The 24,067-nt window shown below is 46.0% G+C and overlaps 1 protein-coding gene and 1 non-coding gene across 7 annotated transcripts in view; both read left to right on the forward strand.

Moving 5' to 3' along the window:
- Wipf2 (WAS/WASL interacting protein family member 2) overlaps nucleotides 1-22,574 on the forward strand; it is a 34,933-nt gene extending 12,359 nt beyond the window's left edge. For 4 of the 6 annotated variants that reach the window (XM_055619871.1, XM_055619869.1, XM_055619874.1 and 1 more), the window contains 8 exons: nucleotides 3,742-3,922; nucleotides 8,274-8,405; nucleotides 11,815-11,947; nucleotides 12,603-12,719; nucleotides 14,206-14,868; nucleotides 17,683-17,892; nucleotides 19,394-19,495; nucleotides 20,003-22,574. In XM_055619871.1, coding sequence (XP_055475846.1) covers nucleotides 8,343-8,405; nucleotides 11,815-11,947; nucleotides 12,603-12,719; nucleotides 14,206-14,868; nucleotides 17,683-17,892; nucleotides 19,394-19,495; nucleotides 20,003-20,043 — 1,329 coding nt within the window. In that variant the 5' untranslated portion in view covers nucleotides 3,742-3,922; nucleotides 8,274-8,342 and the 3' untranslated portion in view covers nucleotides 20,044-22,574. The remainder of the gene's footprint in view (nucleotides 1-3,741; nucleotides 3,923-8,273; nucleotides 8,406-11,814; nucleotides 11,948-12,602; nucleotides 12,720-14,205; nucleotides 14,869-17,682; nucleotides 17,893-19,393; nucleotides 19,496-20,002) is intronic. The other 2 variants (XM_055619870.1, XM_055619875.1) reach the window with 1 other exon arrangement.
- Nucleotides 13,400-13,506, forward strand: LOC129686602 (U6 spliceosomal RNA). The gene has a single exon (XR_008721656.1). It is a non-coding gene; the product is annotated as a U6 spliceosomal RNA (small nuclear RNA).
- Nucleotides 22,575-24,067: the final 1,493 nt, after the last annotated feature.

Below are 24,067 nucleotides of genomic sequence, written 5' to 3' on the forward strand. Positions count from 1 at the left end.
CTGCCTCTGCCTCTGCCTCTGCCTCTGCCTCTGCCTCTGCCTCTGCCTCTGCCTCTGCCTCTGCCTCTGCCTCTGCCTCCGCCAGAAGAAGGCTCTGGACTCTCTGAACCACTTACAGCAAGTGGACATGTGGCTGCTGGGAACCAGGCCTGGGTCCTGTGGGAAAGCAGCAAGTGTTCTTTTTTCTTTCTTTCTTTCTTTTTGTTTTCTTTTCTGAGACCAGGCTTTCTACACAGGGTTTCTCTGTGTAGCCTTTGCTGTTCTGGACTCACTGGACCAGGCTGGGCTCACAGAGATCCACCTGTCTCTGCCTCCCCAAGTGCTGGCATTACAGGCATGCACCACTGTGCCTGGCTCAGCAAATGTTTTGGGTTTTTTTTAGATTTTTTTTTTTTAAGATTTATTTACTATATATACAGTATTCTGCCTGCATGTGTGCCTCAGGCCAGCACAGGACATCAGATCTTACTATAGATGGTTGTGAGCCACCATGTGGTTGCTGGGAATTGAACTCAGGACCTTTGGAAGAGCAGACAGTGCTCTTAACCGCCGAGCTATCTCTCCAGCCCTCAGCAAATGTTCTTAACTGCTAAGCCAACTCTCCAACCCCATTATTATTATGGGTTGTTTTTTGTTTTTGTTCTTGCTGTTTTGTTTTTTTGAGAGCAGTCTTGGTGTGTAGCCCCAGTTGGTTCTAAATTCATGATCCTTCTGTCTCCAGAGTGCTGGGATGATAACAGGCATGTGTCACCACAAGCAACCATTGCTTGATCAATAGTATATAATTTAAAATTTTTGTTACACATATTTATTTACTCAGTGTGTGTGTACATGTGCGTATGTGCTTATGTACTCACACGTGCATATATGTGCATGATGTGGGAATATGGAAGCCACAGTTTGCGGGAGTCCGTGCTCTCCTCAGATCTCTGTGGCTGGAAGGACCTTTACCCACCGAGTCAGCTGGCTGCCCTGACCGCTCACTCTCTTCTCGGTGTGGCCCTCTTGTCCTTAGGTGTGACTGGCCGATCCCTTCGGGGCTCTTTGGTTCAGCAGTCTCCTGCCTGGTAGTGTGGAGGACGGGGAGGAGGGATCTGTTTCTTACAGACTTTCAGCCAGTCATGAGGCAGTCTCTCCTGCTCCCTGTCTTCCCTAGGTTCCGGGGACCTCTGCTTTTGTGAGCTTTTTCTAAATTTCTTTTGTGGGAATCCTCTCTACTGCCAAGTGTTCAGCCTTTTTCTCTCTGTAGTTACAGATCACTGGCACACCTGCCTTCAGTGTTCCGCTTTGTCAGCCCCCCCCAGTGTGTGTGTGTGTGTGTGTGTGTATGTGAGAGAGAGAGAGAGAGAGAGAGAGGGAGGGAGAGAAAGATCTCCATTTTTTTTTTTGTCGTCGTTTTTGATTTGTTTAATGCTAGGTATTAAACCTAGGGCCTCTGCTGCTGAGCTGTATTCCAGCCTCATTGGTTCCTTTAGAAAATAAATCCCCTTTTATTGTGATTTTAATGCCTTATGAGGGACCATTGAAAATAGATACATTCTGTCATCACCTCTTCTCTGCTGATACCCATTCAGATGCCAAAGTCAATTACTGGGGCTTCCGTGCAGCGCTTCTCCGACTCCTTCACACTGAAGCCTTTAAAGTGCTTCTTGACTAGATAGACTACCTGAAGGGAGGTTTCTGGTCAGGTAGGTTTGGGTTAGGGCCTTGTGTTTGAGTTTGTTCCTTTTTTGTTTTTGTTTTTAAGATTGATTGATTTATCGTGTATACGGTTTTCTGCCTGCATGTACACATGCACTCCAGCAGAGGGCACCAGATCTCATTTTAGATGGATGTGCACCACCATGTGGTTGTGGGAATGGAACTCAGGACCTTTAGAAGAGCAGCCAGTGCTATTAATCTCTTAGCCAGCTCTCCATCCTTTGAGTTTGTTTCTTAAACAAATGTCCTAGATTTGGTTTATTACAGGGGAGCTGAGAAACCCAACTTTAGAAGAGTTCTTTGTAAGCATCGGAACCTTTCACATCTCCTCAGGCCTTCCCTGGTATTGTCTTCATGTTCTGACAGCTAGACAGTCTGTCTAGCTTTGGTCTTTTGGTCTGGATGTCTAAATTAGAATATGTGTCTTTTATCTGATTAACTCTTCTCTTCAGTCAGTCAGTCAGCATCCTAAATCATGGCCTTCCCCAGTATTAAAGCTGGCTGCTGGTAGTAAATTTTAGCTGTATGACTTCAGTTTTTCTTGCTGATATCTTTTACGCTCTCTGGTTGCTGGGATATGTGGGTGGGGAGGAAATATCAGTTATGAACATTGAGCCATCATTTACCTGTCAAAATTCAGGTGTGTGTTAATGCCTCTGGTGAAGTGGGAAGCATGTGCAGTCTTTGAAAGCACACGTAAATCATCAGCCTTGGATTTCCACAGTGTCCTTTTGAAGATGGTGCGCTGAGCTTTTGAAGTTGGCTTTTTTAGTTTTGGAGATAGGGTCTCAAGTAACCCAAGCTGCTCTCAAACTCCCAGGCCTTCTGCCTCTACCTCCCAAAGCCTGGCCTTGAGGTCTGTTTTTCACATACGACATATGAAGGGCATATTCACATCTTCCCTTTATAAGGTAGGATCATAAATGATAGATTCATAGGCTTAGAAAAGAGCCGCTCTGGTCTTTCCTGCTAGCCAGCAAAGCATCTGGAATTGTGTCTGCAGCAAGCTACTCCTTGGATGCTGTCAATTGCCTGGAGGTCAGGGGCCATGCAGTGCTTGTAGCTGGCACTGTGGAGGCAGAGTGCAACATCACAGTGGCCAGTTTTTGGAAATCCCTTTGTTAGTTAGACTACGTTGATTGGCTCTGGCATTGAGTGCGTTTGTAGTCTCTGACAAGTTGCTCTACAGAAACAGCTCTATGTTTTATGTGTTTTCTTTTCTGCTGAGGGATAAACCCAAGGCTTTGTGTATGCATGCATATTCCCTACCACTGAGCCACACCGCTCAGCCTCATCTTTTCTGAAATGTGAATTTATTAGTTTTGTGTGTGAGTGCCTGTGCAGCCCGTGCAAGTGCAGGCACTGGACCCTAGGGTAGCTTGTGGGAGTCAGTTTCCTCGTTCCACGCTGGCGCCCAGGGATTGATCTCGGGTTGTCCAACAAGTACCTTGAACTGCTGAGCCATCTCCTGGGCCCGTCCCATCCTAGACTCTTTCTAAAATACTTTACAAGTGCTGTTTTAAGCAGTTTTGGTGTACAGAGTGGAAAAATACCACGGAATAAAAAGTATGAGTGATTCTTCATCACTGCTGTCTTTAACTGTCACTGGCTTATCACTGTTAACACAACACTTTGTACTTCTCTGGTGCAAAGCTAGATTGTCTCTGCCCTGATGGGAGGAGCTTGGTAGGGCTGGAGGAGTTTGTTGAGGTCACTCCTCATCCGTTTGGGGTGCTATTCAGACATTTAATTTACAGTTTCTTCTGCATTAGTTATCTCTAGTCTTCGTCTTTATGAAGCCACTCTTTGCACTGTGGAAACTTAATTGACTGTGAACATGGTGTCTCCCTGTTTGTCATTATTTTAGATAAGAAGTCCCGCCTTCTGGGCTTTCCTGTGTCTGGAAATAAATATTTACACAGAGAATAAGTAGACGTCTGTGTTTACATTTTAGAGCTTAAGAAAATCATCCAGGGCAAGAAGAGAAAGCTTGGTATGGGGGAAAAGTTGGTTGATCGGGCTGTCTGTTTTTGTTTTTAGGTAGGGTTTGCTGCCATGCACCTTGCTGTCTGACTTGGCCTCCCGCGTGCTGAGGCTACAGGTGTGCTACTTGCCCAGCCTCTATGCTTTTTACAGCAGTGAGAAATGACTGACCTGGAGTAACGGTTCCGGCTGTGGTGTGTGCCTGTAATCCCAGCACTCAAGAGGTGAAGGTAGGAAGGTCAGTAACTCTGGGTCATCCTTGGCTACTTAGAGAGTTCAGAGCTAGCCCCAGCAACGTGAGGCTTTGCTAATTCATCCATCCGTTCCCTACTGTTTTTTGAGACAGTCTTTTCTAGGTAGCACTAGTTGGCCTAGAACTTGCTGTGTAGATCAGGCCAACCTGGAACTTATACAAATTCATCGCCTCTGTCTCTAGGTGCTGAGATTAAAGTGTGCACCAACACTCTGGCTAGAACTTTGTTTTAAAACAAAACACCCCCCCCAAAAAAAACAAAAACAAACAAACAAACAAAAAACCACACAACAAAAACATATATATAGTATGATGCCCATATATAGTATGATTTAGAAAACCTAGGGCTTTTAGATTAAACATTTATGGTAAGTATTTGATTTTAATGTCTTTCTGGGCCAATCAGGCTTGCTACATAGTTAAGTTTATGTGATTAAAACAATTTTTGCCTGAATTTGGAAAAAAATTCCTTCTATGAGATCACTTTGGAATTTTAACTCCATCTCTGCATATGATGAAATCTTATTTTACCAGTCATTTGACTGAACTGAATTTCAGAAACAAGTTGGCACCTTTTCTGTTGAGAGAAGAGAGCTCTGAACTGTATAGCCTATTTAATGAAGTAGTGATGGAAAATAAGTATAACATGAAAGTTGATCTTGACTGGGCCACTGTACATTAGAGACACTAGAAATGCCTGTGTGGGAGCCTTCTCTAATCTGACCTAGAACACAGACGCACGTGCACTTGACTCTGTGTGGACGTCAGTTCCCCAGTAAGCACAGGAACCTGTTGGTTCCTGTTGTTGGGAGCCCCCTCAGGTGTGCCCTACTCTTGGGCAGCTCTCACTCTTGCTGTATTGGGGACTGGGTGCCATTGCCCCACTGTGCTAAGGAACTACTGATTTCCCAGCTTTCTTGTGTTGCCGTTGTTATTTTGGGGCTGTGTGAGGGGGGGTTGTTTGTTTTTGAGGCGTGGTTTCACTCTATAGCCCTGGCTGGCCTGAAGTTGTATTCGGAGCACGCAGGCCTCACACCAAGAGCTCACCTGGCTCTGCCTTGAGTGCTGAGCTTAAAGGCACACGCCAACATATTAGGCTTCACTTGTCTTTAGGAACAATGTTAAAGGACAGGTAGATGGGAAGGCATGTTCCATGTGGTGACTTTTAACCCTAGAAGGCTAAGAAGTGTGTAAGTCTCCACTGTCCTAAAAAGATTCTGTCTGTCGATCTAGTGAGCCCACTGTGTTCCTGCTGTGCTATGTGAGTAGGAAGCTGTTGTTCCTTTTTGGCTCCTTTGGTGTCATTGGCATATTGGCTAGAGAAGGACACTTCTGGATGTGGAGAATGACCCCTTAAATTTATTTTAAATTTACCCCCTTGATGATAGGGTTTCTGCAAATGAAGATTTCCTACTTTGGTTGACATTTTAGGGAAGCTAAGCATCTGTTTGGGGCACCGAGTGGGATGAAGTCTCGTTTTGCCCAGGCTGGTGTTGACCTCCAGGGTTTAGGAGGTCTTCCCACCTCAGCTTCTCAAGTAGCTGGACCACAGGTATCAACAGGTATCAGGCATCGCTCCTCCTAGCAGATTTTGATAAAAAAAAGACTAAAGTGGTGGTTGTCAACCCTCCTAAGGCTGTGATCCTTTAATATAATTCCTCATGTTGTGGTGACCCCCCCAACTATAAAATTAAGTTTGTTGCTACTTCGTAACTGCAATTTTGCTACTGTTGTGAATCATAATGTAAGATTCTGATATGCAACCCGCAAAGGGGTGGAGACTGTGTGGCTGAGAACTGCCAGACTGGAGGGTTAGGTCTCAAGTTAAGGGAGACTACTACACTCACCTCTGCAACCAGAAACGAAATGGCATTTCCCTTGGAGGGAGCTAGCTACTGTGTGTGTGCACTCATGTGTGGGACCGTAAGGACAACTGAGAATGTCAAGGGTCTCTCATTGGCCTGGAACTTGTGAAAGCTAGGCTGTCTCCTCCTGTCTTGTTTACTCTGCACCAGGATTAAAAGTGTGCACCACCATACTCAGCATTTGTTTGTTTGAGACAGGGTTTCTTTGTGTAGCCCTCGCTGGCCTCGAACTCAGAAATCCAGCTGCCTCTTCTGGGATTAAAAGCACGGGCTCCCATCTCCGGGCATACTCAACTTTTTTAGTGTTGGTTCTGGGGACTGAACTCAGTGCACATTACTGACTGAGCTCTCTCTCCAGTCCCTGCTTGGATGTGTGTGAAAGTCAGAGGACAACTTGTTGGGAGTGCTTCCCCGCCCCCCATATTAACTGTAAGGACTGAAGGCAGGCTCTTAGTCTTGGAAGCAAATGCCCTTACCCTTGAGCCATATCACCATCCCACAGCTTGGTTTTGAAGTGAGTTTAGGTGTCAGCCTCCACGAGGTGCCATCCAGGCCCTGTCCAGATCTTTGCTGAGCTCTTTGAAACAGCTCTGTTGTGCCAGACATCACGCTGGCAGGAGCTGGGGTTGGAGATTTGTCAGTCAGGTTTCTAATCAGTTCTACTCCCCTTGGACAGTTCCTGGTCTTAGAGAACCTTTGGGATACCTCTTTCCATTCTTCACTCCAGGACATGGAGAGACTATTGAAATTGCTCTTATTCACAGTGGATTATGGATATTCCTGTAAGGCCTTCAAAACTAGGCCTTCCTGTGGCTTGCCCTGCTAGCTTGACCTTAAGGCTTGCCTTGGTACACATGCTCTCCCATCTGTACTGTGGGTTACTGCAAATCCCTGTGCCCTAATCTGTTTTGTTTTAAGATTTATTTTTACTTTTGTTTCTGTGTGCCACATGTGGGTGGGTGGGTGGGTGCCCGTGGAGGCCAGAGAGGCTATTAGATCTCTGGAAATGGAGTTACAGGCTGTTATGAACAGCGCGGTGTGGGAGCTGCAAAAGCAGCGGGTTCTCATAACTGCTGAGCCATCTCTCTAGCCCTTTATTTTGTATCTTTCCTATCTGAGTTTGTGTTCATGGTGCCGTGTTATTTTGGCTTCCATTTTTGGAGATCAAGGAAAGAGATTTTTTTGGGGACCAAACTTTGGAGGACTTGCTGTTCTTAAGCTCTCGTTTTATCTTTAGCCAGTTTAATGACCTCAGTTCTCTCATTTCAGTCCTATCTGAAATGAAGCAAACTGTTATGGGCAGATAGAGGTAGGTTTCAAAGGCTAAGTGTTTTGTGACTAAGTAGGTAGGTAATTTCTCATGTAGTGTTTATTTTCTAATCAAGTCCCATGGGTCTGACTGTTCCGAGGTACAGGTGAACTGTGGCCTGTGAGTCAAATCTGATTGACAGCCTGTTTTTGAATGCCTCTCAAACTGAGAATGATTTCACATGTATGTATATTTTTGCATATTATGTGTATGTCTGTGTGTGTAATAGGTTTTTTAAGACAGGTTTTTTTTTTTTTGTTGTTGTTGTTTGTTTTTTTTCTGTGTAGCCCTGGCTGTTCTGTAGACTAGGCTGGCCTTGAACTCAGAGATCCACTTGCCTGCACCTCTGTGCTGGGATTAAAGGCATGCCCTACCACCATGATTTTATATTCTTAAAAAGTTGTAAAAAATAAATAAATAAACAAAGAGACTGAGAAAGCAGGCTACAAACTGGGAGAAAATATTTCACTAGATACATAGAGCTTTAAAACCCAACAGTAAAATGAAAAGTCTAATGAAAAAGAAAGAAAGAAAAAAAAAAAAAAAGGAAGGCTAGAGCTTTGAATGGCTCGTTGGTAGAACGCAGGCTCACCACACCTTCAGGCTCTAGCACCATCCTCCCCAAAGTCAAAGGACTTAGACACCTCAGCCAAGAAAATACACCAGTGGCAGGTAGGCTTATGAAAATAAAGGAATCATTTATTGCTGGTGCAAATCCAAAATTGGGATAGCCACTTTTGAAGAAGTTTCGCATCTTCTGACAGAATTAAGCATGCTCTTGGTATATGATCCAACGATCACGCTGGGGTGAGATGCATGCATAGAGACAGAATTACAGAGAAATTCTTGATGTTTCTTGTTTGGTTTTGCTGTGAACCTGAAACTTCTAAAATATAGTGGGTCTTTTTTGTTGTTTTTTAATTGGGCTGGGAGGAGAGATCAAGGGTGAAGCCCACACTTAGTACACATGAGGTCCTGGAGTTGAGCCCTAGCACCACAAGACAGAATCATCTATAAAAGGAGACCATAGGTTGGCACTTTACAGAGCATTTATGTATGAGACGAAGTGCTCAGGGTCCCTGGTTTCTGTCCAACGTAGACCCCCTGAGCACACAGGGCCACTAAGTATAAAGCTGTGTTTTGAATTTGGTTTTGTTTACAGGTATATGAATGACCTAAAGCTGCAAATAAAGACGGAGAGAGAACGGTGCCAGCTGGGAGCAGGGCAAGGATGCCAATTCCTCCTCCTCCCCCACCTCCACCCGGCCCTCCCCCACCTCCCACCTTTAATCAGGTAAGTAAGCTCTCCACTAGGCTGTCCTCAAACCTTTAAGTAAACTGGTGGACTTTCCACACTGTTACGTTCTTTTTCTTTTCAATCTTCTTTGTTTAAAACGTTGATTTTTCTTACCTGACCACTCTTGCACTCTGAGTTTGCTCTTCAGTTGTATTTTTTATTTCTTTTATATTTACTTTACATAGATGAGTGTTTTGTCTGCATGTATGTGTACCATATGCATGCCTGGTGCCCCAGGAGGCAGGAGAGGTCTTCAGGATCTTTAGGAACTGGGGCTACAAGCAGCTGTGTTCAGCCAGACGTGGTTTCTGGGAACTGAATTTGAGTTCAAGAGCAGCAAATATTCTTAACACTGAGCCATCTCTCCAGCATCCACCCCTCGTGTGGTTTTGTTTGTAATAGGATCTTGCTATGTAAGATCCTGTTATGTATACAGCCTGTACTTGCTGTGTAGTCCAGGCTGGCTTTAAACTTTAGGTCCTTTTTCCTCATTTCCCCAAATGCTGGGATTACAGACATGAGATAACATTTCCATTAATCGATTTTAATACCATCTCTAGTTTAAGTATATATTTAAATGTTAACAACATTTTGAGGCAGTACCTCACTATGCAACTTGCCTAGAGCTTGGTATGCAGGTCGGACGTATATATTTAAATGTTAACAACATTTTGAGGCAGTACCTCACTATGCAACTTGCCTAGAGCTTGGTATGCAGGTCAGACTGTTGGTATGCAGGTCGGACTGGCCTTTGACTTGCAGGGTGATCCTCTGTCTGCCTCCTGCGTGCCTTCTGGATCATAGACCTGAGCGCCAGAGACTTAGGACTTCCATGCACAGACACATTTAATAGCAGACAGTGTAGGAATATAGAGAACAAACAAGCCTGGTTTGGATTTCTGAGAGGTCCCTATAAACATCTGTTCTATAAATAGGTTAATCTCAGCAGGGTGGTTACGCACACGTTTAATCCCAGCACTGGGGAGGCAGAGGCAGATGGATCTCTGAGTTTGGGGCCAGCCTGTTCTGCAGAGTGAGTTCCAGGACAGCCAAGGCTACATTGAGAAACCCTTTCTTGAGAATCCAAAAAACATAGATAAACAAACAAAAACAACAGCAAAAAAAGAAAAGAAAGAAAAAAAAATCCAAATAGGTCAGTCTCATTTCTCTAACGTCCTTGAGAAGAAATGAAGATTCAAGGTGGTAGTTTCCTGCTGCCATTTCATCCGTTCTGTTACTCCCAGCCAGTTCATTACAGGTTTCTAAATTGTTTTATTTGATATGTATGGATGTGTGCGCGCACCGTGTGAGTGCCTGGTGTTGTCGGAGGCCAGAAGAGATGCCCTGAACTGATAAGTGCCATGTGGGCACTAAGAATTGAACCCAGGTCCTCTGGAAGAGCAGCCAGTGCCCTCAAGCACTGAGCCACCTCCAGCCCCTTATTTTGTTTTGTTGAGTACAGGTCTCACTGTATAGTGAGAGCTGGTGTGGAGCTCACTGTGTAGACCAAGCTGGCCTCGAACTCACAAAGACCTGCCTCCCAAGTGCTGGGGTTAAAGGTGTGTACCACCACCATGCTCACCCCTTGCTGTTTGCTGTTTAAAAAAGGGTATTTGAGGCCTAGGCTGGTCTGAATGTGAGTAGTCGTCATACACACACACACACACACACACACACACGAAATAAATGGGGCAAAAAAAAGAAAAACATCTCTATGCTTACTAGTGTTAAGATTTAACAGGTGAACTGGGGCTATAGCTCAGTAGTAGAGCACTTGCGTAGACGATACAGTGCACTGAGTTTGATCCCCGGCACTGACACACACACAGACATTTTCCAAGTGCACTCAGAACTACAGCTGTGGTGTGTTATGTTTTAGATGTGTAGGATATTATGTGGAGATGCACTGTACTTGCTGATGTGTATATGGAGCTCAGGTCAGACATGAAGGGAAGAAGTGAAAAACAGGAGGGTTGAGGAGACAGCTCACTCAGTAAAGTGCTTGAATCACAAGTGTGAGGTCCTCAGTTCACTCTAGTTTGTGTATTAAAAAAAAAAAAAGCTTCGAGCTAGGCATAGTGGTACACACCCATAATCCCAGCATTCTGGGAGACAGAGGCAGTCAAATCTCTGTGAGTTCAAGGCCAGCCTGGTCTGCAAATTGAGTCCAGGACAGACAAAGCTACACACAGAAACCCTGTCTCAAAAAACCAAAACAAAAGCTGAGCGTAGCAGAGGTGAGTGGATCTTTGTGAGTTCAGGACAGCCAGGACTATGTAGTGAGGCTTGGTCTCAAACAAATACAAAAAAAAAAAAAAAAAAAATGAACTGGAGAGCAATTGAGGAAAACACATGATGTCAGCCTCTGGTCTCCTTATGCATGCGCACACACGCAGATACAAATGAACATGTCCACCCACACACACAGAGATTTGGGGGCTTTATATGTAGTGCACAAATCCTGATTGGCTTTCATCAGAAACATTTAGGTGGAGGCTAAGGATAGAACTCTGGGAAGTGACGTAAGAGGAATCTGAAAGACCTGAAAAGAAACATGGTGTTGAAAGAGGCAGGGACTCTGAGGCAATCACATCGGCATTTAAAACTTGGCTCAGGTCTGACAGGTACAGGCTCTTGCTGTGCAGGCCTGGTGACCCGAGTTCACTCTCTAGAACGCAGAGTGGAAGGGGGAAGCTAGCTCCAGAAAGTTGTCCTCTGACCTCTGCATGTTCAGCAGGGCACATGCAGTAATGACAAATAACATTTTAAAATTTGAAAAATGGCTCAGTGTGTGCTAATTAAGTGCCCTTAACTTTCTAGAACTATTACCTCAGTTTTGGGGTAGGACTGTCAAGGCCTACTGCTTAACACTGTATAGAAGACAGCGTAGTAGGAAGTTGACAGGTTAGGCTGGGATACAATTCTGCAGAGTCAGCATTGGGGTGTGGATTCTTGCTTTTACCAGTTACTAATTGCATGACCATCGGAAACTCTTGAGCTTCTGAGCCACACTTTGAAATGTGGATCGTGGTAATCATACCTTTCTGGGGGAGTACTTCAAGTTTTAAATGAGGCAACCTAAGCAATACATAGCACGATGCCTGACGCACGGTGAGTGCTCAGTAAAAGCTTGTGCTGGGACGGAGCTTTTTTAACATGTCCTAGACACAAAGTCATGGTTGGTCTTGCCCTCCCCGGAAGCTTGTGAATGGAGGGAGGTCTGTGCCCTTCACAGAAGGAAGTGGGGAGCTGAGGAGAGTAATGGTGCACATTAATATTGCTGCTTGGCACATCTATCTGAATGTATTGCACTAGCATCTTATGGATGCTTGGCTTAAGTCACTTTTGCAGGCTTGTGATAGAAGGAGCCCTTCAGGGTCACCTTAACATTTGCTTCTTCCTCCAGGCAAACACAGAACAGCCCAAACTCAGTAGAGATGAGCAGCGGAATAGAGGAGCCCTCTTACAAGACATTTGCAAAGGGACCAAACTGAAGAAGGTGACCAACGTTAATGATCGGAGCGCTCCTATCATTGAGAGTGAGTCTAAGCTTTTTCCCTAGGTTTGAGTCAGGATCCAGGCTTGGAAGACGTCTCTGGACCATCCCATTTATTGTCATTTCTCCAGTGGGAAAATGGTATTCTGGGTAGCTTGACTTTGCTGTGAGTTTCAGAGTTGAATACCATGAAAGTTCTTCTTAACTTTTCTCAGCATTCAAACTCCTCCTCTACTGCTGCTAGTGTTTGTCAGGGCACATCCTTGGCTCTTAGGAGACCTCCGCATTCCTGGAAGCTTCTTGGCTGAAACCAAGATGGTTGTCCAGTTGCTGTACATGTCCATTCTTGTCGGCCTCAGGAGAGTGTGATTACACCCATCCCCCTGAACCCAGAGAACTCTGCTGAACAGATCTTTGAGTTTTTTTTGTCTGTATCCTAATGGCTTCCCCTTCCCTTTTCCTTGTAGCTTGTTTGTGTGCTAATGGTCCTCACATGAAGGTGTGCAGCTGCAAGGCCTGAGTGTTGTTAGGTTTGATCATGTTTGGTGTGGGGAGGCTGCTTGCTGCTTCCTGATAGGCAAAAGCAAGAGTGGTACATTTGTAAATGAAAGCCTAGAGAGGGGAGCTCTTTTTCCTCAGGCTTGACTTGGCCAGCAGCTCAGAGCAGATGAAATGAAACCCTTACCTCTGCCTTCCAGAGCCCAAAGGGAGCAGCGGTGGCTACAGCTCTGGAGCTGCTGCTCTGCAGCCCAAGGGAGGTCTCTTTCAAGGAGGAGTGCCGAAGCTCCGACCTGTGGGAGCCAAGGATGCCTCAGGTATCTGAGAAGTGATCTCTCATGATGTCTCCCAACCACATCTGTTTTTTTGACTTGTTCCAGCTGTGCTATCTTGGGATGAGAACTGGAGTTGAGGGTGGGAAGAAGAAAGAAGACAATAGCATAAAGCAAAGCTGAGGGTGAATAAAATGTGATTAACTTAGGTAAAGAAAATGTGAGCCGGTGTCGTACATGACTGCCGTCCTACTTAGGAGGCTGAGGCAGGAGATTCACAAGTTTGAGGCCAGCCTGACACAAGAGCAAGAACCTGCCTTAAAGAAACAAAAAAGATTTTAAGTGCTGGGTTATAGCTTGGTGAGTTGAAGTGTGTATCAAGACCTGAGTCCAGATCCCAGCACTGCATAAGCCAGGATAAGTGCATACATGTGTAATCCGAAACATGGGAGGTAGAGGCAGGACAGTCTCAGACATTCAACGTCAGCCTTGGCTATATATTGAGTCTGAGGCCAGCCTAAGTTACCTGAGAGAGACCCGTCTCTAAATACATAAATGAATATATTAGAATATTTACACACACACACACACACACACACACACGAAGGTGTATACAAAGAGAATAGATTTATTACTTAGCCCTTAAGAAGAAAATTAAGTGTTATTTGTGACAACATGGATAGAACTAGAGGACATTGTGCTGTGTGAAATGAACAGAAAGACAAGTGCTTGCTTCAGCAGCGCTTACACTAAAATTGGAACGATACAGAGACGATCAGCATGGCCCCTGTGCAGGGATGACACGCAAGTAGGTGAAGTGTTCCATATTCCCGAGTAAGGGGAGCAGGGGCAGCCTCTGTCATGATCTTGGTTGCCTGTTCTTTGATCACTTGCCCCTGGTGATGGCGGCCTTACCAGGCCACAGAGAAAGAGGATCCAGACAGTCCTGACGAGACCTAACAAGCTATGGGCAGATGGCAAAGGAGGAGAACTGCCCCTTTCAGTGGACTAGGGGAAGTGGATGGGGGGAGGGTAGGACTGGAAGGAGTTGAGGGATATATATGAATAAATTGTGAATAAAAATTAAAATTAAAAAAAAGAAACAGACAATCAGGGCCTGGTGTGTGTCCCAGCACCCAGGAGGCAGAGGCAGGCAGATTTCTGAGTTCTGAGGCCAGCTTGGTCTACAGAGCGAGTTCCAGGATAGACAGAGCTACACAGAAACTACCCCCTTCCTCAAAAAAAGGTAAAAGAAATAAATATAATTCAATTTGAATGTGTTCAGCTTATGTCAGCAATGTATATTTACAGGTTCTGGCTCTGTTAAAACCTGATTAAAACTCAGAACTAGGGCTAGAGATGTAGGCCAGCAGCAGAGCGGGTGCTTTGCATGCCTGGGCCTCTGGGTTTGATCCCAGGGCCACAGGAGAGCAAGCAAACCCAAGTAAGAGCAGTGCTCGGTGGAGGGTGCGTCAGCAGAGACCTGACTAACAGACTAACCGTTGACACAGTGTTGTTTGGTGTATTGTAGAGACTCCAGCTGCTAAGCCAGCCCCGCAAGTCCCCAGTTCTCGAGCTGCTGCTCCAAGGCCTCCAGTGTCTGCATCCAGTGGGCGCCCTCACGATGATACCGACAGCAGCCGGGCCTCCCTCCCAGAACTGCCCCGGATGCAGAGACCCTCCTTACCAGACCTCTCTCGTCCCAATACCACCAGCGGTACCGGCATGAAGCACAGCTCCTCTGCTCCTCCCCCACCGCCCCCAGGGCGGCGTGCTGCCAACACGCCCCCCACTGCTCTGCCTCTGCACAGCAGCAAAGCCCAAGCCTACAATAGGGAGAAACCGTTGCCTCCGACACCTGGACAGAGGCTGCACCCGGGTCGAGAAGGACATCCTGCTCCACCCCCTGTAAAGCCACCACCTTCCCCTGTGAATATCAGAACGGGACCCAGTGGCCAGTCTCTGGCTCCTCCCCCACCGCCTTACCGCCAGCCTCCTGGGGTCCCCAATGGCCCCTCAAGCCCCACCAATGAGTCAGCCCCTGAGCTGCCACAGAGACACAATTCTTTGCATAGGAAAACGCCAGGTCCTGTCAGAGGCCTTGCACCTCCCCCACCCACTTCAGCCACCCCCTCCTCCTTGTTGAGTAACAGGCCACCTCCCCCAGCCCGAGACCCTCCTAGTAGGGGAGCAGGTAAGAGCCTACAAGCCTTCTATCTTTTTTCTTTGCTTTTTCTGCAGCGATTAGGGAGAATAAGAATTCAAGTATTGACCCGGTTTATTGGTGTCTCTTCATGTGTTAGTAATTGTTAGAGAAAATAAAAAACCTCAGGTTGTGGACAGCCTAGTAGATGCATATGAGTAATGGTATATAGTGTGCTTTAGAGACATAAACCAGGAGGAGATGCACAGGGAAGGGTGATGACATTCTGAGTAGGGCGAGAGGTTAGAGTGAAAAAAGGCTCAACCCATATGGCCACAGTGTGGAAAAGACCTCAAGTAGGAATATTTATAACACTTGGGACCGCCGGGGAGGTGGGAGGGTGGGGGAGGGGCTATGTAGCTCTCCCCAGGAGGACGTGTAGGGCTTTGTAAAGACTTGCAGTCCCACACCCAGTGGTCTGTTTCGTTTTTGAAACAAGGTCTTTGTGTAGCCTTGGCTGGCCTGGATCTTGCTCTGTAGACCAAGCTGGCCTTGAACTCTGCCTCCTGAATGCTGGGATTAAAGCTGTGCACTAGCACACCTGGTTCTAAATAAATTTTAATTATAATAATAATAGTAAAAAAAAACAAACATCCTTGGAGGTTGGAGTGATGGCTCAATGGTTAAGAGCACTGAGGGCTCTTCCAGAGCCCCAGGGTTAGTTTCCCAGCACCGCCTATCTGCTTACAGCTATCTGTAACTTCAGTTTCAAGAAACCTGGCGCCCTCTTGTAGCCTCCATGGGTACCTGTGCACACAGTGTACACAGACATGTAGACACACACACACCCATGAAGAAGAATCAATACAAATTACAAAGTAAGCTGGGCCTGCTGGCCCAACCCCTTGATCCCAGCACTGGGGAGGGAGAGGCAGGAGGATCTCTGTGAGCTCAAGACCAGCCTGGTCTACAGAGTGAGTTCCAGGACAGCCAGGGCTGTTACACAAAGAAACCTGTCTTGAAAAACATTTTTAATTAATAAAAAGGCCGTTATCATGTTCTGCTGCTTGGTTAGGATGCATGTAGATTCGTGCTCCCCTTACAGTAGCTCATCAATAACCTGATACATCGATGAAGTGCTGTTTTCCTACCTAGAACCATAAGGTAGCTCAGAATTCTGTAAAGTTCAGGTTTAAAAAAAAATGTACACAAGGTTTAGGGGTAAAGCTAGAGAGACGGCTCCGTAGTTAAGAGTGTTGGCTGCTCTTCCAGCGGACCAGGTTCTGTTCCCTTTAACCACATGGCCGCTCACAATCATCTGGAACTTCCAGTTCCAGGGGAAACTGGAGGACACTCTGTTCTAACCTCTGCTGGTTCCAAGTATGCACATGCTTCACACACACATGCAGGCAGACATGGATATACATAAAATAGAGAAATCTTTAAAAAGCTAAAAACTTCTAACTTAGAGATTTTAGAAGACTCTTAGTGTGAGCAAATCCCCTATCTTTCTAGTCCCGTTCTGTAATAAAAGCAGAGAAAATAAAACTGACGTCTGGGTTGAGACAAGTGGTTTCAGGTGTCTGCAGACTGCCGGCTTTTCACATTCTACGAGTTTATTCTATTCGTAAGCCATGAGCAACATGAGCCAGAGAGAGGCCTCTACCTGCTGCCCCATCAGTAACCAGAGATGAGTTCTTGAGTAGCCTGCCATCTTCTGAATAGTAGCTGTATTTGTTGTGTAACATTGGGCAGAGTTTTCTGATTCTTTTGAGTTTGTTTTTCGTTTGTAAGCTAGAAGTGTGTGTGAAAGTGTGGTGCACTGGTAGGCTTGTTGTATGTAAAGGGCACCTTAGTTCATGGGCCTGTCTCCACTAAATCCCATTCCGACACTGTTGTATGATAACACATACTTGTTTCTGTGGAGGCTAAGCAGAGAACAGCAAGTTCCGGACCATCCTGGGCTGCCTAGCAAGTCTGAGTCAAGCCTATGTTAAGATGAGACCCATTGTTGGGCGGTGGTGGCACACGCCTGTAATCCTAGCACTCAAGAGGCAGAAGCAGGCAGATCTCCAGTTCTGGGGCCAGCCTGGTCTACAGTTACAGGAGGACAGCCAGGGCTACACAGAGAAACTCTGTCTTGGGGCAGGGTGGAAGACCCATCTTAAAAACACATAACAAAACCCCAAGAGATCAAAACTGATAACCAGAGGGGTGGGGAGAGAGGGAGAGCAGCAGCTTTGCCACCCAAGAATCCTCTTAGAGCCTGATTCTCTCTTTTATTTTCTATGATTTTTTTTGTTGTTGTTGTTGTTTGTTTTGCTTTTTTGAGACAGGATTTTTCTGTTTAGCCCTGGCTGTCCTGGAACTTGCTTTGTAAATCAGGTTGGCCTTGAACTCAGACCTCTGCCTGCCTCTGCCTCCTGAGTGCTGGAAAGGTATGCACCACCACTGCCTGGCACTTTGATTTTTTTTTTTTAATAGTTGGTATATAAAACTTAAGAGTGTCATCAGAACATTTCTATACATCTGTATCATAATGCATTTCTCACGTTCACTCCCTCACCATCCCTTTTTATTTTAAAATAATTATTTTTATTTTATGTGCATTAATGTTTTGACTGCATGTATATCTGTGTAAGGGAGTTAGATTCCCCTGGAACTGGAGTTACAGACAGATGTGAGCTGCCACGTGTGTGCTGGGAATTGTACCACGTCCTCTGGAAGAGCAGCGGGTGAGCCAGTGGTCTTAACCGCTGAGCCATCTCTCCTGCCCCCCAGGCTGCTTTCTTAGTTTGTATCTCAAACTTTTCTCTGTTTGGCCAGCTCCAGCTGAAGCCTAACTGCTTTGAATTTGAATTGCAGCTCCTCCACCTCCACCACCCATGATCAGAAATGGTGCCAGGGATGCCCCCCCACCCCCGCCACCTTACCGAATGCATGGGTCAGAACCACCAAGCAGAGGAAAGCCCCCACCTCCACCCTCAAGGACACCAGCTGGGCCACCCCCTCCCCCACCTCCGCCCCTGAGGAATGGCCATAGAGACTCCATTACCACTGTCCGCTCTTTCTTGGGTAAGTAGTTAGAGATTTTGTTTCACAGTTCTGGTGGTGACGTCACTGAATCCTGTGCCTTAGTAGAAAGGTGGCCCCTGGAGATAGAGAATGGCCTAGAGCAGTAGTTTTTATTGGTAGCAGTTCCTCTCCTGACTTTCTCCCTGAGCTCTGCTCCCAGTCCATTGACGCCCCTTTCCTTACATGAACAGATTGAAGTCAAGTCATCAGGGGTCATGCTAATTCTAAAGCTCTCAAGTCCCCAAGGATCACTGGTTAGGCTTTCCAGCACAGACTGTGCTCTTTGTTCATATATCTCCTAGAATTATGTATCCAAGTTTATCCCTGGTTACTTACTCTCAACAGGCTCAGAATGAAGCTTTGGTGTAGCACTAGCCTAATGTGTGCAAGGCCCTGGGTTCGATCCCTTGCACTACAGAGAAAGCATGAAAAGCTAAATAAGCGTAGCTCACAGGGGCCTTAGGTTGAACCCCAGCACTACAAAAAAAAAAAAAAAATAATAATAATAATAATAATAGTAATAATACACAGAGGGCAGTGGTGAACCAGCTTTGTTTTATTTTTTGGTTTTTTTTTTTTTGTTTGTTGGGTTTTTGTTTTGTTTTGGGGAAGTCATTCATTTCTTTGGACTCCACTTTTTCCACATACAGAACTGGGAAATTCACTAGATGTAGCATATCGGATCAACTTTTCCAAACTTACAAATGCTGAGCTCTCTACTTGAGCGTCTTCACCCCATGGGGTGGGATGGCCTGTAAGTAAAGGTGTCCAGATGTGTTGTGAGGCCTCTGTTGAAGACTCGTGGAATGGACCATAAGGTCTCCAGCAACTCTTAATACTCTAGACTCTTTAAGGGGTGCTCCTCCGTCACTACCCCCAATATATTCCAGTCTGTTCTTAATAGGTGCACCAGGGTTTTGCTTTGAAAAGAAAGGGCTGAAGCAAAAACAAAAACAAAAAACCTCTTAAGCTCGTGATCATCTATGTTCATAAGACTTTTGAAACTTGTGAAGAGTTCATAGAAAGGAGGAGTGCGCCAAGACATGGCTGTATGAACTGTATTGCGGAACAATACAGGGTAACCTAGGCGGAACACCTTTTTCTGGTTTCACTCTCACTAGCCAGAGACACATTCCCATTTGAGGTTGTAAATTTAATTCAGCTCTTTTCCCGTAGGAACAGTCTTTTAAGCCCACCTTGTTTTTCCTGGCGCACACACAGATGTGCTCCTTTCCGATGCTATCTGAATTTTGGTAGAATCAGCCGGGTGTGGCACATGCCAGTAATCCCAGCACTCAGGGAGGCAGAGGCAGGCGGATCGCTGGAGTTCAGGGCCAGCCTGGTCTATAGTCTATACAGAGAAACCCTGTCTCAAAACAAGCAAACAAACAAAAGAAGATTTGAAGAATCAGCCTGAAACTCCTTTAGAACAGGAATTTGAAAAGGGCTGGTGCTAGTCTTCGTCTTCGGGAGGTGTCTTACTGCTCTGTTCTTTTCGTAGATGATTTTGAGTCGAAGTACTCCTTCCATCCGGTGGAGGACTTCCCTGCTCCAGAGGAGTATAAGCATCTTCAAAGAGTATACCCCAGCAAGACAAACAGAGGTGCGAGAACAGTGGAGGGAGCCCCAGTGATGCACGCAACGTGGCTGCTGTGTTCTCTGAGGTCACGTGTTTTGCACATGTAGATGTCGGCTGGAGGTGGTTTTCTCCTTCCACCAAGCAGGTCCTGGGGAGTAAAGTCAGGTCAGCAGGCTTGGCAGCAAGCACCTATTTACCAAGCCATCTCTCCAGCCCTAGTCCCCCGATTTTTAAAATTGACTTGGAGAGCCTGTCTCAGGCCAGAGAGATGGTTCAGAGCTGAAGAGCACTGGCTGCTCTTTCAAAGGTCCTGAGTTCAGTTCTCAGCACCTACATGGTGGCTCCCAACCATCTGTAACTATAGTCTCATGGGATCAGATGACCTCTTGTGGTGTGCAGATAGCTGTACATGCAGCTAAAACATCCACATACATTAAAAAATCTTTTTAAAAAAGGAGCATGTCTCATTTCAGCAGTGTTATTTAGGGTCTAGTATGTAAGCTGACTGTGTATGTCTTTTGTCTTTTCCAGCTGCGCGTGGAGCCCCACCTCTGCCACCCATTCTCAGGTGAAGCCTGGCTTGGTCCTGCTCCTCAGGCAAAGGATGGACCTCCTCTTCTCAGATGGTCTCCCAACCCCTGAAACCTGCATGAGAGCTCCTACAGTGTTTCTCCACTGCAACCAACCCTCGACTCCGAGCATCCCCCAGCCCAGCTCCATCTATGCATCTCCTCTCTGGATTTGGTGATTGGATTCTTTCTGTTGGTAGTAGGGTCTCAAGCCCTGTACCCACCCTCTTCCAGCAAGCCCTGCTAGCCAGAAGAGGAGAAAGCCTCCATGTCTCCTGCTTTCTTCCAGGGAAAGGTGCCTTGTTATGGTGAAGGGACTCACATTGGGTGGGGTGGAAAATGGACTCCTCTGTCCGCTGTTACTCACCTCGGGCGAAGTGTGGTGTGTGTGTTATATTCCATAGTTTAGGGGTTGGTGTGGCCAGGACTTCTGAGGAAAAGGGTACTTTTCATGAAGCAGGAAGGGGGTTTGCAGAGAGGTGATCTGTTTTAAAGGTCAGGTTACAGAAAGGACAAGGACATGACTCTTCCTCATTTTAAAGAGTGTTTTAGTTTTGTTCTCATTCCTCCTCCCCCATCCCAAGGGATAAGCTGAACATTCACCGGGTACTAATCAGTTGAACTAAACAGTAGAAGAGGAAAAGTAAACTGAGGATCATTTCAGAGTGAGGCAGCTCTTCTGCAGCTAAGGACCAGGGCTGCCTGAGCTCCAGGACCTCCTGCCCCTTCCCCAGTGTGCTAGGTCGATCCTGTTCCTCATCCCTGGAGAGAAGAGTCATTCTTTGTAGAGGGCATTATTCATTCCCAATTCACAAACCCTAGAAGCTTCTTAAAAGAGATGAAAAGAGGGTTTAGGGCCTTAACCTCAACCTCAGGATTGCCTCAGTGTTTTCTGATTAACCCTGAAGTGGTCAACAGCCCTTAGACTCCTTCAGCCCTTGGAGAATGCTCCAGGGAGACTAAGAAGGGAAGAAGGAAGCACTCACTTCACAGGAAGGTCTGGCTCTTCTGGCCAAAGGTCTTGACAGCCTGCTCATACTGACTCTCACACCCACCTGACACAGCAGGCTCTTCCTGTTTTCTCTGCCGCCCTTACCTTCCCAAGACTGCAGAGGTTAAGGCTGAAGAGTAGAAAAGGACAGGAAATCTGTGCGATATTCATTTAGTCTTGTAAACCAAGAAGCACAAAGACTTAGGGAGGTGTGCCACAATCCAGTCAGTGGGTCTTCCTTGGCAGCCAGCAATACATGGTTTCTTGTCTTCCAAGTGATAGGTGAACAGCACAGGAAATAGATGCTCCAGCTGAGGTTGGTTTCTTGGCCGGTGGTTGGCTCTTCTGCAGTGTGGGACACCTGGTTGCCGCGAAGCAGATGAGCTGGTTTCCTACAGGGTCGTTGCCTTGGGCACAGGCTGCTCAAATCTTGCATGACAGTAGGGAGATAAGGCTGTTCTTTGAATTGGATAGGGGAAGCTACCTAAAAACTTCAGCTACGCCACAGGGTTCAACTATCATAGGGACCATTCTTTTTTTTTTTTTTTTTTTTCCCCTGAGACAGGGTTTCTGGTTGTCCTGGACTCACTTTGTAGACCAGGCTGCCTTTGCCTCCCTTGTGCTGGACTGTGTGTCATGCACCAGCACACCTGGTTCATAGGGACCTTTCTAATCTAGTGGAACATAGGCTCAGGATGTTTGCAAAATACAAGGTAAGACCCACCTCTTCCATTGCTGGTGACCAGGGACTTAACTTGGTTTATTTATTTATTGGGTGTTACCCTTTGCCATCTCCTGGACCACTTTGACTCTTGGGACAGCCGTGAGTAGATCTCACCAGTCATCTAATTGTTCACTATTTATCATTCTTCTTTTCAACTATGTTAGCAGTTACTCCCAGGAGTATCCCCAGCGTCCTAGAATGAACAGAGCTAAGAGAAGAGCTGAACTGCAGGCGTTCCAGGGTAGATGCTGACTAATATAACTGAACTTTGACTGTGAAGTCTTCCCATTTGTTTTTGAAATGGGAGTTGATGCCTTTTGTACAATGTTATCAGAGTGTGTAAAAATTTCCCCTTACTGAAACATAGAACATCAAAATATCTATATATAAATAATCTCACAAATAAAGCCAAACCCCAGCTTTTAGGTGGGGCTGATATCTTCCTTGACATGACCTGCCGTCCTTTATATTCCCCAGCCTTAGACTGTGTCATGTGGGTATTGATTATATATTCTCATTGTCTTTGCCTGATGGAACAACAACCAAAAAAAAAAAAGGCCTGGATTTAGATCTAAGGTAATGGGTTTGCTCCTCCATTTGATGGAGCATGTTGATGACACAACACCCGATTTAAATGTCTTTGCCTTATACATCATTGGTCCTGCTGTTGATAACAGATTTATTATCATGTATATTTGCTATTGAAGATGGGAACGTGATCCTCAAAACTGTTGGTCTATTTTGTGTGTTGTACAAAGCTTGTAATATAGGTTTAAGGTGGGTGGGCTGTGAGAGCACTAAAAATTTTTCCCGTTTGAACTGCTCTTTTATCTCCTCGTGGGAATGCTGTCTCTCCAGTGGAAGATTGGGTGGTCTCATGTTGAGGCTATTGCCTACTCCCTTTGATTCCCTTATCCCCTCCCAAATCATTGCCCAGCTAAGCAACAAGAAGCTTTGTCAACAGTGGGGTTTGTGCTATTTTTCCCTAATGGGAAACACACAATCGCTGTTACTGCCCTGCCTGAAGGTGGGCAGTGGCCTCTGGTTTTCAAATAAGCTAGATGCCCCTCTTTCCCTTTCTTCAATGACCAAACCTGGACCAAAGTGCTTTGCTATTCCAGGTGTGCTTTTCTTCTGGGAATTGGCTTTTTCACAGCCTAGGCCAGTTGTGTGAGCAGGGCTATCCCAGCTGATGAACTGGAGGCTGTTGTCGCCAGGAATTCCTCCCTGCCCCCTTTTCTAGCAAAGGCAAGAAAACCAGTCACTGGCCATTGCCCTGGGGGATCCCCTCACCCAATGGCTTCCAGCTTGAAACCTAGATTTACCTCCAGGGAGAGGTGAGGAGGAAAAAATAACTGTAAATAGACTTGCTACAGAGCAACTCAGGGGTGGGGTATGTTTTAATTCTCCTGATCACTTGAAATAATCTGTAGGCCGAATGCTAATGGGAGAGTGGGAGAAATGTGACTCCAGGGTCCTTGGTTCTGTGAAGTTCTGGGGGTGGGACGTAGGGCTTCAGAGGCCCTTTGAAAGCACCACACTGCACTATCTGCTGAAGACCCAACCTACAATCATCTGCAAAGCAGATTCTTCACATTCCAGGTATAACCTTACTCTCCCCCGACTCCTCAGTCCCTAGCTATGTGGTCAAGGTGACTGTTAAACCACCCAAACTTAAGGAATGAGGGGGAAGAGAGGAGGCCATTAAAATTTTGCCTTCAAGACTCATTTCTTGAAAACTAAATGAAAAGGGAAAAAAAAAGGACAATCACCTTCAATCACAAGCAAAAAACAAGCAAAAAGAACAGCAAGCATTTAACTGAAGGAAGGGTTCGGTTCCACTCCACTGCACAGTCCATTGTGCCTTTACTTGTGTTCGCTCTCTGTGCTTCGACCCTCCCCCTCTGCGAAGTAATTAAAACCTTCCTTGATAACTGCTGTTTCCTTTCTGCTCCTGTTTCTTACAGCTCGGCGGCTTTCTTTGACTGTCTTACTCCTCTGGTGGCAGAGGGCTTTAGCGCACCATTTTTTTTTTTTTTTCCATGTCTAACTTTTGTTCTTTCCCACAGTTTCACAGTCAACACTGAATAAAAGACCAGCGTAACGTGTGTGTGTGTGCGCACGCGCGTGTGTCCATCCTCCTGCATGGGATCAGTTTCTTTGGAACAATGACTTCCTGTGTGATTTATTTTGGAATTTTATTTTATTTTATTGTTTTTTAATTCTGGTCACAGGGCTGCTCTACAATAGCGTGGGTCCCTGCACCCCCCACCCCACCCCCCGACATACAATGTGTTAGCTGGACTCAGGTT

Source organism: Psammomys obesus, unplaced genomic scaffold (genome assembly GCF_907164565.1).
Source record: "Psammomys obesus unplaced genomic scaffold, mPsaObe1.curated_primary_1811, whole genome shotgun sequence".
NCBI lineage: Eukaryota > Metazoa > Chordata > Mammalia > Rodentia > Muridae > Psammomys > Psammomys obesus.